We start from the raw sequence: 12304 nt of genomic DNA, 5'->3' as shown, positions 1-12304 counted from the left end.
TGTGTGTGTGTGTGTGTGTGTGTTATATATATATATATATATATATATATATATATATATATACATACATATGCATATATACATACATACACACTTGCATACAAATATACATATATACATACATATATATGTATATATGTATGTGTGTGTGTGTGTGTGTGTGTGTGCGTGTGTGTGTGCGCGCGTGCGTGTGTATAATACTATGATGCAATGTTAAATACTATTCTACGTACACAAATATTTTTATACACAATGTACACTGCAGCTTGACGAGATATCGGATCGTGAGATCGACAACTGACCACCATCATTGAAATCTAAGCCGAAGTACAGCCTCTTTCTTCTGCATTTTCGTTCTCCAGGTCTTCAGCTGTTCTTCAACCACCGTCCAAAGTGTCCGCGGCTGGACTTGACACGTTTTCTCGGCGGCTTGGGGTTCGATCGTGGCGAACTGCCGGAACTTCTTAATCGTCGGTTGCTCGCTACCGTCACCGTTGACAGTATATTATGATCCATGTCCACTTGGTCATCGAGCTTCATCATTCGTACAACTGGTTGAAATTCAATGCTTGAACGACGCTGCTCAAGCTCAGTGGATGATATTATCGACGGACTAATGCGTTCTGACAAGGCGCATTGATCCATCATCGAATCAGACGACTCCTGAATATTGTCCGATGACGAAATGGCTTCGCTTTTGCGTTTTACACCGCGCATCCCTGGTGACTGTTTCTTATTACACGTAATACTCAAATAGGCATCCTTTTTACAATTCTCGTTTTCATATACCATTCCGACGCGATCGGGCGACGACAGATTGGTATTATTGCGAACCGTTCTCGACTGACGTTTTTTGGAGTAAATCCGTTTTCGTGAGCCCATTCGACCGCGCCTCGTTGTGGCAAACACGATACCACGACGACGTTTCAACAATTCTCCCGTGTCAGACGAGTTTTCCTCGCAGGTGCCGCCGCGCAATTGCCGCTTCGACGACAACTCGGAACTAGAATTGTGGTGTTTCTTAGGAACTATACCGGTTTCCTCCTTTCTACACTGCAACTGTAGATTGTTCTGATTCTCGATCTCCGTATCCCGCGACTCGCAGCCATCGGCATTGCTGACATGCTCGCGTTGTCGTTGCTTCCTGATGGATGATGTCTTGGTGACCAAATTCGAGACTAAATTCTCGGTAACTGCATTGACATCCTTTCTGCTAAACAGATTTTTCTGATTTTCATGATTCTCATCGTTGCCTGAATCCGAAAGATCTTTTCTACATAAATAATCTTTGCTCGACAGATAAGTAGTGTTCATTGGCCCATCATCGCATACATTTTCCGAGACAGACTCCATGTAGTTGTTCGTATTTGCCAATAGGCCCGTGTTGTCACTGTTAACAGCCTCTACACTTCTGTCCCTTTTCGCGAGTGCCTCGTGATACGATTTATGAGACATTGCGCAAGTTTCTAAAGTGTTGTTCCTCTGACTGGCACTTAATCGTTCTGCAGCCATCGGCAACACGATGTTCATCGACGTTGTTACTGCGTGAGAATCAGCTTCCAATGATCTGTTGGATGTATCCAACATGTGACATCTGGTAAAACTGCTGTCAGGATAGAGCCTTTTCTCCATCAACGATTCCCGATCGCAGTCTGTCAAGATCTTGCTATTCACTTGTATTTTCTTTTTCATTTTGTTACCAACCGGCCAACCAGTCCGATTTTTTCTTCGTTTCCGTCGTTTTAGCGGAATGTCCACGTTTATCTCACCACATTCCGAGCTAGCACACGATGAGTTGTTCTCCAGACAGTTAGTAATGTCCTGACAGTTGTCGAGCAACTCAAGCAAATTTAGTGGTGCGCCCTTCGTTTCACAGAACCCATCGGTTTGTGCCAAATCCAAATCAGGCTCAAACGAGTCGTCCAACTCGGTCATACCTTTTGCACTCAACATCTCGTCGATCGTTTTTGTTATCTCTTTTATTTCCTCGTCTATATCTAATTTGAGATCTGACTTTTTCGAGGCTTGTTCGAGCCTCGGTGTGTTGACGCGCGATCTGGCCGGCGGCGATTCTTCTATCGTAGATAGAGTCGATTGCTGTTCCCTTTTGCGAATTATGGTAGACATAATAGCCAAAGTGGATGCATGGCAACGCGGACTCTTCCTCGGCGAGCGTCCCATGCATCCTATACCACGGCCACGACCCCTTCTTCTGCCATTTTCGATTCTGTTCTGTGCCTTCATCAGCGTCTCATGAAAGTTTTCAATCTCGTACGGTAAGAGAAACGGCTTCATTGCATCGCATTCGCTGAAGCAATGCCAAAACTCGGAACCTGTATCTTGACGCTGATACGTTTGATACCACGGTTCGGACATAGGTACCGACTCAAAGGAGAATTGCATCTTTTCGATCTCTGCTGATGGCTTGGACGGATAAATTTTCTCGACAACGCCATCGGCCTGCAATTTGCGATCTTCCGGTTCATTTGTCAGTTTCTTCACCGTGCCATGTTCTTTACCATCATCCACGGCAGTGTCTTTGATTCCAGTTATGGGAGCTTGGTACCTTAGTCTACTACCAGGCGTTTCAAACTTGTAGTAATCAGTATTGTCCTTGATGAATGCTTCAGCCTGCGTGCGTCTTCTTTTTCTTGCTCTACTCACGTTTACAGAATCCTGCGAGTCCTCTTCAATAATTTCCTGTTTAATAGGACTGGAATTTAACGACAAATTCGATGACATGGATGAATTAATAGTTCCGTGAGCCTCGCTATCCGTGTCTCTTGGCAATACGCTACTCTGTTCACAATCACTGGTTTGCTCGCTGGAATCGTCTCGTTTTGGTTCACCGAACATGAAGGATTCTGCCTCGTCGCTCAGCAATGATAATTCGGACTTTCTTACGCGCTTAAACCGCACTACCACTGGCTTTTCGTTGGACGGTGTCTCCTTCTCCTCGCCCTCACAATCTTTCGATGTGTGTTGGAAATTGCCGCTTGGAACCGCACTCGATCGCAACTTATTACCCAACACTTCCACTTTGTAATAGGCACGATTGTCCTCTATTAAACGTTCTTCCACCGATAATCGGTGTCGATATCGACCTCTGATATTCCTGCCCCTTCGATTCACGCGCGGATGTTTGAGCTTCATGTGCCGAGTATTCTCACCTTGTAACGTTTGCAAGTCCTTTTGTTCGCTTTTGTTATGTCCGTTACAAACAATCTCGTTCGTATTATTCAACGAAAGTTTTCTCGCATCTATCGCCACTTTTTCCGCTTGCAACGTACAATTGTCTCTCTGAAATGGATCGTCTTTGCAACTTCCAACAACGTAATTACTATCGACTATAATCTCTTTTATTCTACACTCCAAAACGCCCGCATTTTCATCACCGTTACATTTATTTTTGCTATTGAAATAATCTGGATCCTCCGATACATGATGCGAATTTATAATACCGTTTTGCGCATTTCTATGTACGATCACCGATTGCAATTTTGGTGGATCCAGATTACTGTGTTTATTATTGATATTATCTTCCTTACTGTTATAAAATTCGATATTGTTTGAGAACGGTTTGATTTTGTAGTCTTCCTGCTTAGAATCGTTCAAGATATCTTCTGTATACTTCTCGTCCGGCTCATCTTCTTCGATCCAGATAGTACCTTTTGAACGCTTTTTGATGGTAAAACCTTCTAATTTATCATACAATTTCTCATTCTTGTCAACCTCGTGCCATGGACTGCCCTTAGACCTGAGGAGATGTCCACTTTCGTGTTTTGTACGAGTACGTAGATTATGCGGTGAGCTTAACTTTAAATTAAGGTTCCTGCGTGCACCATTTACCATTTTTATTTCGTCAACAGTGAAGTTACTTAAAGTCTTGGTGTTCTTGTTAACTTTCTCCTCGGGCAGCACTATGTTATGAAGATTGCCATTTCCATTGGGGAATAAGTCGCAGCCTTTCCTACAAAGTAATGAATATAAATTGTTGGTGAAGTGAAAACAATAACTCTTTACACATTATGTTGCAAATGTGAATAATTTCTATGTTTAATAAATGCTAAATCAATATAAAACGATATAATCAATGTCCGCTTACAACGGGGTTATGTTTCGAGACTGTGATCGTAAATCAAATAGTATTTATATTTTTTTAATAAATAAAACATTCATGCAAAATAATTATTTTATTACTAAAACTATAAATCTTGGTTTAGAAAATAATAAAACAAAATTTTTTTTAAGATTACTGTTATATAATTTTTAATATATTTGTTATTATAAAATCCCAATTAATATTTAATTTGGATCACTAATTAATCAATTTTTAATTTACTCCATTTTTAATTAATACTATGCTGGTCGTAAGTGCAAAAATTTGTAATTAGAAAGATATTCTATATATATACGCACGCACGCACGCACGCACGCACGCACGCACGCACGCACGCACGCACGCACGCACGCACGCACTATGTTAAACGTAATAAAATTAAATTTAAAAAGACAATTTATAGAAGATTTTATTTGCGAATACTTACTCGATATCCTTTGTTCTATTTAATTTTAAGAACGCTTCCACATTGGCGCCTGCATTGATTAACGTGTCCAATGACAAAAAATTGTCATCATTCCCCACAAAATTCAGATGCTGCTCACTTTGCACATGCTTCGTTAAATCGTTATATTGAATACGACAAAGTTCGCAATAGCCAGAGACTAATTGTTCCGTTCTGCGAGTACGTGCAGCGGTGGCACGAGGTCTTCGAGTCATTTCTTTACCCTGTCCATACAAAAAAAAATTGTCCATTGATCTTTTTGACGTAGAAATATGATAAAATGATTGTATTGCTTATCAATATATTATGTTTCATGCAATAGCAAATAATGCACCTCCGCCTTATTTATAGATTCAATATTCCTCTTATTCTCTTTGACCTCTTTGTTTGTCAATTTGTTTTCTCTCGTTTCCTGCTTCTTTGTGTCAAAAGGACACGAACCAGGATCACCGTCGAAATTTAACGTGGGCCACGACGATAATTCCAGAAATACAGGCCTGGTAGTTCTATAGATAGAAATGTAACATGTGAGATAATTTCATAAGTGGGAAGACAGATTGTATTCAGAGTGTGTATTCAAATTTTGTAAATAAATTCTCCGAAAATGATCAAATTTTTCAAGAATTTCAAAATTCCAGATAAAAGAATTATTTTAATGCAGTTTTAAAATAAATTTACATGTACTTTTTAATATTCTTTAGTCATATAATCACAAAGAAGCTATTTAAGATTTAAATGTTAAATTGGAGATTGAATTAGAAAGAAATATGAATTAAATGATGTATAGCGATCAGTCTACAATACATTGATCTCGTTTACATCAGATAGAAATATATACATCACTGGACAGAAAATATAAAAAATAATTATCAAAAAAAGATAAAATAAAATTTAAAAGTAAAATTTCAAGAATTTCTCCGAGTATCAATAAAATCGTATAAAAATCCAGTATTTTTAAAGATAAAAACAAAACCTCTTGAAAAATCCAGATTCTGGTAGTACATATCCTGATGTATGTAAAATTAACCCTCAGCTGATACACTATATTGGATTCGATATTTTGCCACACATGGATGTACCACACCCAATCATTTTCAATTGCTTATATCTCGATACGTAATGCATAAAATTTGAACCATTTTTTTTTAATCGATACCCAGAAGGTGAAGATTTTAAATAGGTGCAAAAATCGAGAAATTACATATATTAAAAATATTCAGAAGAAAAGGAATGAATGATTTATGAATGCTAAGCATTTTTGTAAACAGTTTTAGTGTACATTACCCACTGTGTCAGTTAAGAGTTAAAGAACATAAATTGCATAAGTATCATCAGCAATAATTACCTGTAAATAGAGTCAAATTTTACGTATGGTCTTTTCAAAAGCTTGACTCTCGTCAAGCTATGCTGATTGTTTTGCTTTAAGTTAGAATTATTCTTAACAGATTCATAGATCTTGTCAAGCCAAGCCTGAAATTTATCTGTCGTCCAAATAGGAATTTTCCAAGTGTGGGCGTTGTTTAGTGGATCCACGGAACACTGTTGTGGTTGTGTCAGAGCACGTTCCAACATTGCATCCACCCGCGATTTCTGTCAAGTTTAAAAATAATTTCAAAATTATTGTATCATTGCACTAATTGCAATGATTTGCGAAACTTTTACTATACTATAGTAAGAAATTTTCTACATAAAATTTCATAAAAGTCAAAGTAAAAGAATACACAATAACAAAGTGACAAAGATTATTAATTTTTTACAATCAAGATAACAGCATTGAACATAATTTTTATGTGATGCATTGTAAGCTTAGCACAACATATCTTACTTTCATCTTTCATACTTACAGATCTTTGGGTAGTTTGACCCCGCAGAGTAGAATTGGACGAGGGGCATTCAGAACTTAGCAATGGTGTTGGGGGTGTAGGAGTTGGTACTTCAATGCTTTTCAGTGAACGGGGTCCTCCACTGCCACCACTGACGTAAGCCCATCTATGTTTCTCCAAGTTTGTATGACCTGCCTTATCTATTCTATCACTGGCTACAAGATTCACACTGCGTACTAAAAACAATTCAACCACCTAAAAACAAAGAATGTCAAGTTGAAAGAACAGTTGAGCAAGATGCAAACGAGAGATGCAAAGCTGGCAAAAGCAAATGAATAAGCACATCACACAAACGCACAATTTAAATTCAAGTAATCAACTAACACATTGGATCACAATCTTTCCACACGAAATTCGGAACTTCTCCCTTAGTTTCTTGGGCTCCTTTAACACACGGGCAAAGAAGACCGCGATCCGTCGGATTGAATGAGTCCGCGATTAAGCTGTCGCTCCAGATGTCTCGCGAGCAAGCGTGCGTACGTATGTGCGTGCGTGCGACAGAGACAGTTCAACTTTCGAGGAAGTTAATCGTTTGCGCAACGAGCAAAGCGTCGTCGAGCGCGTACAGTGCACACGTACGCGTGCACGTACGTGTGCGAGTGTGATGCGCGAGCAAGTCTAGCAGTTTGGGACTCGCTCACATTATGCGTTATGCTGATTTCGCGGCTTTCCTCGGGCGACCGCGATGGCAGTACAGCGATGGTAAGGATGGCAGTGGCGTTGACGATGGGGATCGGCCGTTACACAGAGAGAGCGATTCGGCGCGCATGCCGCCACGATTGGTCTTCACGTAGCGGACGCCGCAACTTGTCGCTCGCTACTGGCGCCCGCATAGCGTTGTTCTAATAATATGACGCGACGCGTCGACCGCCAGCTGTCCCTCGTCCAACGCACTGGGAGAGGAGACACGTGGAGCGCTCTCCGGCGTGAACGGCGACGGCGCATTCGACGCGGTAAAGTATGCGAGAATGCGCCCTCGAGTGTGCTTACTATTGCGCGAGAGAGTTATCTGTTAACTGTCGCTTTGCTTCGATTCGACAGCGGTTCCGTCGATTCGCGTGGCGCGACAAGGACGCGCGATCTATGCCAAGCACATTGGGACACGCCGCGTTGACGACGCGCGACAAAGAGACGTCCCAGCAAACAGACGAGTGGTTAGGAAGACGGCCCAAGGACGACCGGGTACAAAGACCCACGGAGACGAGACGCGACGCCACTCAACTCCACACTCCACTCGCAGTTCCTGCGTCCTGCGACTGCTAGCACTGCTGTCCGCGGTGGACAACTGTCACGCACAAAATGGCTATTCGCCGTTAGCAGCTTGGCACGAGGGCCTGGAGACGGCGCGCGCGTCCACTCCCCTCGCGCCCGACGTCGACGACGAGGATACGCGTACGACTCCCATCATCCGTTCGCGTCGTCAACCGTCAGCTATGCCGCGCGCGCGACGTCGCCACATCGTTTTTTCCCGTCCGCTCGTCCGGACCGAATTTCGCTTTTCGAAATTTTCGCGCACATACACACGCGCGCGCGTACACACACACATACACGCGCGCGCGCGCGCATATGTAGCGGATAAAGGGGCACACGGATAATGACTTCGCGCGCGATCACTCAGATGGCGCGATGCACGCCGGTTTCGCGCTATTTGTTTGTCAACAGACGGCAGCGATGATGATAAGGATGACGATTACGACGACGGATCTGCAACAACTCGATGGCGTGATTTGACAGCTGCTCTATTAATAGGCCATTGCGAGGCGACTTCGTACTTTCTTCCGCTCCGTTTTGCTTCGCGCCGCGAAGTATTTGATTTGTTTGTTCCGTTAAATCGTTGAAAGTTAAGAGAATAAGAATGGTTTGGAGTAACGGTATTGCATTTCCATACTATCGCTGTGTACATACATGTTAAATTAATTAAAAATGGTCTATTAAAATATACATTTATAATACACGGGAATTTTTTTACGCCTTTTGAGCATGCTATATTAATCACAAATTTTTTTTCTCTATTAACCTCTCTACATTTCTAATTTTTTTGTATCTTTCAAAAAAGAACTCGCAAACATTACGCTGCAAAATAACGAGCATAGAGAATATCCTATCCTTCATGCGCGCGAACGTCCGATACGTGACGTGAATTTGCTTCTCGTTTATATCTTTTTCCTTTTGCCTCCCTCAAAGCTTTTCAAAGTCTCGAGTTTTGCGCATCTCTCTGAAGATGGCGCGAAACGCGAGGTTGGCCGCAGGAATTGTTTGTCAACAGAAAAATTGTTCGGTCGGGGTCGTGTCCGTTGAAACGCGGCTAACGTCGCATCGTCGCTAAAGTGACGCAAATGTTGCAGAGAACGGCTTGAATTTAGGGCGTAGCCCCTGCATGCGCGGCGCGGCGCGGCCTCGCGCGAAAAGATGCGGCCGGCGCTGACGCACGGAAACCCGCTTCCTCACGCGCATCGCTTGGTCACGTTCGCGAGGGTCAGCCTCGCGCGCGAGTGTCCACCTCCTCTCTAGCCGCACGCTTCTCCGAATTCATTTCGCGCGTTTTGAGTGGACGAGTATTGCCTCCGGAGAAAAAGAAGAAAAGGGAGAAAAAAGAACGAAAGAGTGCGGAAGTCGCAGTTGAAGACAACTTCACAGCAATGATTTGTACGATTCGTGAGGATCACATGATCGGGGCGAATAGGCTAATATTTGTGTAGAAAATTTTTTATCCTGGAGAATACGCACGTAACACTGTTGTATATGATACATGTTAAAAATGCTATGTATTTGGAGCACTATAAAGATTGCGGGGAGTCAATCGAATGTCAAAGAAGTTATAGCGCAACTTTAGCATAACAAGCAAGCGTATCTTTTGCCATTAAAGATTGTCATTACATATTGTTGCGACCTAGTTACAAAATAGAAGTAAAAATAAAACGGCAATCGTGATTATCTTCCGAGGCAAAAATAAAATAGTTGCGGTCTCTCGACAATTTTCTTTACATTGTAAACATTCTTTAATGAAGTATATTATTTCTGTATTGATATTACAATTATACTACTGCGTACATATAATGAAAAAAATGACTTCCTTTTGATTGTTAAAAATGTTCGTAACTAACCTCAATAATTTTAGAATCTAAAAGGTAAATTTAATCTGTCAAAAAACAAATTCGGGAGTCATACTGTTGAGATTCACGTTAGCGAGTGTCTTATAAGATCCATATGTGGAACTTTTCAGGAGCGAGTTTGTCATGTTTGCTAATAGCACGCGTACTCAGTAATATCATATAGTAACGAGGTCGATTTGAATAGTTGGAGAGCGCATCGTTCGCAAGAGACTGAGATTCGAATTCTTTCCCTTTACACGCGCGCACGCGTGCGTGGTGTGTGTGTGTGTGTGTGTGTGTGTGTACATACGTTGCGCTCACTATAGCGGAGCAAGCAGACGTTATGTTGAAGCGGCCGTAGGCATAGTGATCGAAAATGGCGGGAAGAGAACAACGAGGGGAGAGAAAGAGGGAGAGGAGGCGAGCATGAAGAGAAGGAAGGGGGAAGGAGGAGAGAACAGAGAAAGAAGCAGGTAGAGAAAGTGAGAGAGGGGCTCACACACTTGCCCGAAATACACTAAAACGTTCTGACAAATCGATAAGCGGCGAGGAACGAAGCGGGAAACGCAGGCTGTGGGCTACTCTAACGCAGCATCGCACAAGCAGGAGATGAAATGCAACTCACACCACCCAACTCCCTGATCTGTGCCTCTAGCTTGGTCGCGACGGCATGGTTCTTTATGTCCAAATAGAACGACTTGTCTTCCAGAGGTTGCGGGCCCTTTCGTATACGAATATCTACAAAAAAAGTTTCCAAACCTTACTCATTTTTACTTTGCAATTAATGTGACAAACGATTGTTTGTCACATCCCTAGACGCGCCGAGGTGCGACAAAAGGATGCTTTTTGATTCAAATAAATTTATTGAGATGTATAGATTGACATGTATACATTAAAAACGTTTTTCATTGATTTTTCTTTTATTGAGGGAAGCATTTACTTATTGTATCTTAGATTCTGTCTTGCATTCGTACCAACCGCTGTACAAATCACATGATACAGACAAATTGGTGCAGTCTTTAATTAAACAATAACCATCCTGAGAATGTTATCAGATGAGATATACAAAATGAATTATTACTATTTGCGCTATACAGCAAAGAAACGCTGGTGATCGCTCAGAGTACTCGCTCTAACATTAGCAAGGTTTCCATAATTCGCATATAGCGTCCAAACTAGAACTCGGAAAGCATTTTTGGTATTCTGTAAAACTCGAGTTTCTCAGCGACAGCACATGTATCGTCTCTTCGCCGACGATTGATCCAAACACTCTCAGTGATCACTGATCAGTCCCTCGGCATGTGCTTGTATACGTATGTTTGAGTAGAGATAGACACGCAAAACGCGTGTGAACCAGACGTGCAAACATCTCTATGCGATATCCATTAACGGTCGGCGTGAGTTATTGTGCAACGCGGAATTACGCGCACTCCTCGAAAACTTACCTGGCGTTCGTCGCGGATCAAACTTGTTCTCTCTCGATGGTTGTCTGAGTTGCTGTTGCTGCTGATATTGATGCTTGGATGGCGATACCATTCCTATGCAATGATGATGCAGCGCCGTACGACGTACCGCAACGATGTTATCCCTGACTCACTTTCGTTCCTCGTCCTCGTCGTCGTCGGCAGCGGCGGCGGCGGCGCACTTCCCATTCTCATCGACACGCCGAGTAACGTCGCAGAGGCGCGGTCGCATGCTCCGTCTCTCGTTCGTCTCTCACTCGCTCGCTCGCTCGCTCGCTCGCTCGCTCACGCACTCACTCTTTCTCTCTCTCTCTTTTTCTCTGTTTCTTTTTCTGTCGCTTTCGTTTGTGAAAATGCGTGTCACAATTGTGCACCTAAATCAAAAAGATGTTCTATTGCTACTATCAAACTACGTGTTGCCGACCAACGCAATCAAATCGCATTGTCGGCCAACGTAAAACTGCAAAAGTTCAAATCACTCGCTCACACCTCCAGGCTTTTTCAAACCTCGACACTGTAAACTGAAATCACACACGCTGAAATTAGCGGCAAGAACGGGCGGTGACGAACACGAATGACAAGCGCTGCCGGGCGTATTGTATGTATGTGCCAGGAAGTAGAATAAGGAGACCGAACTTTGGGTAGCAAAAGTGGATCCGAATCCCGTCGTAAAAATGAGTTCAGGATTTGGTCACTTGCGTCGCATGATCGTTAGTACTACCGTTTCTATTGGTTAAGAGCCTCTTCACCAATCTAGGTTAGAGCTAACCGAGAGGTTAGTCCATTGGAGTTGATCAATCGCATTGCCTATTGTGTAAAATAACAAATGCGATTGGTCAATATCAATGGACTAACCGATTGGTTAAATTGTTGTAATAGGCTTTCTACAATAAACTATTAAGGCTGCGACACAGGCTTTTGCATAGCTGCATAACCGTAGGCATAAAGAAACTGATTGGTCTATTTCCTCATGCATGTGATAACGGACCAATCAACTTCCTTATGCATAAGGATATGCAGCTATGCAAAAGCCTGTGCTGTGGCCTTTAAAGGGCCTCGCACATGAAATGCATAACATAACATAAGCACAACATAAGATCGACGGACCAATGAAAATGTAATGTAAATTAATATGACGACTTTATGCTGGATGCTCATTGGCCCATCGGTCTTATGTTGTACTTATGTTATGTTATGCATTTCATGTGTGAGCCCCTTAAGGGCCTTGCACATGAAATGCGTAACATAACATAAGCATAACATAGGCCTAGTTTACACCGAGCACTTGAGGGTGCCGTCAC

At 42.4% G+C, this 12304-nt stretch overlaps 1 protein-coding gene and 1 long non-coding RNA gene across 5 annotated transcripts; one reads left to right on the top strand and one right to left on the bottom strand.

Annotated features, from left to right (window-relative positions):
- Positions 1-251: 251 nt before the first annotated feature.
- Positions 252-11652, bottom strand: LOC105206430. Of its 4 annotated transcripts, XM_011175936.3 has the most exons (8): positions 11493-11652; positions 10986-11377; positions 10166-10278; positions 6410-6643; positions 5911-6155; positions 4900-5071; positions 4548-4789; positions 252-3970 (listed from the first exon to the last, which is right to left on the bottom strand). In XM_011175936.3, exons 2-8 carry the CDS (start codon positions 11074-11076, stop codon positions 367-369), a joined length of 4701 nt encoding a protein of 1566 aa, XP_011174238.1. In that variant the 5' UTR covers positions 11077-11377; positions 11493-11652; the 3' UTR covers positions 252-366. The 4 variants fall into 4 exon arrangements, with proteins under 4 accessions (XP_011174238.1, XP_039302114.1, XP_039302121.1 ...); XM_039446180.1 differs by having other exon boundaries at positions 10986-11652; XM_039446187.1 differs by lacking the exons at positions 10166-10278; positions 10986-11377; positions 11493-11652 and adding an exon at positions 6747-7054.
- On the top strand, positions 7285-10452 carry LOC113003175. Its single transcript, XR_003268296.2, has 2 exons — positions 7285-7401; positions 7490-10452. It is a non-coding gene; the product is annotated as an uncharacterized LOC113003175 (long non-coding RNA).
- Positions 11653-12304: the final 652 nt, after the last annotated feature.

The sequence above is a fragment of the Solenopsis invicta genome, chromosome 1, assembly GCF_016802725.1.
Source record: "Solenopsis invicta isolate M01_SB chromosome 1, UNIL_Sinv_3.0, whole genome shotgun sequence".
NCBI lineage: Eukaryota > Metazoa > Arthropoda > Insecta > Hymenoptera > Formicidae > Solenopsis > Solenopsis invicta.
Note: the sequence above shows the minus strand (reverse complement) of the source record. Positions and strands in the feature narration are given on the sequence as shown.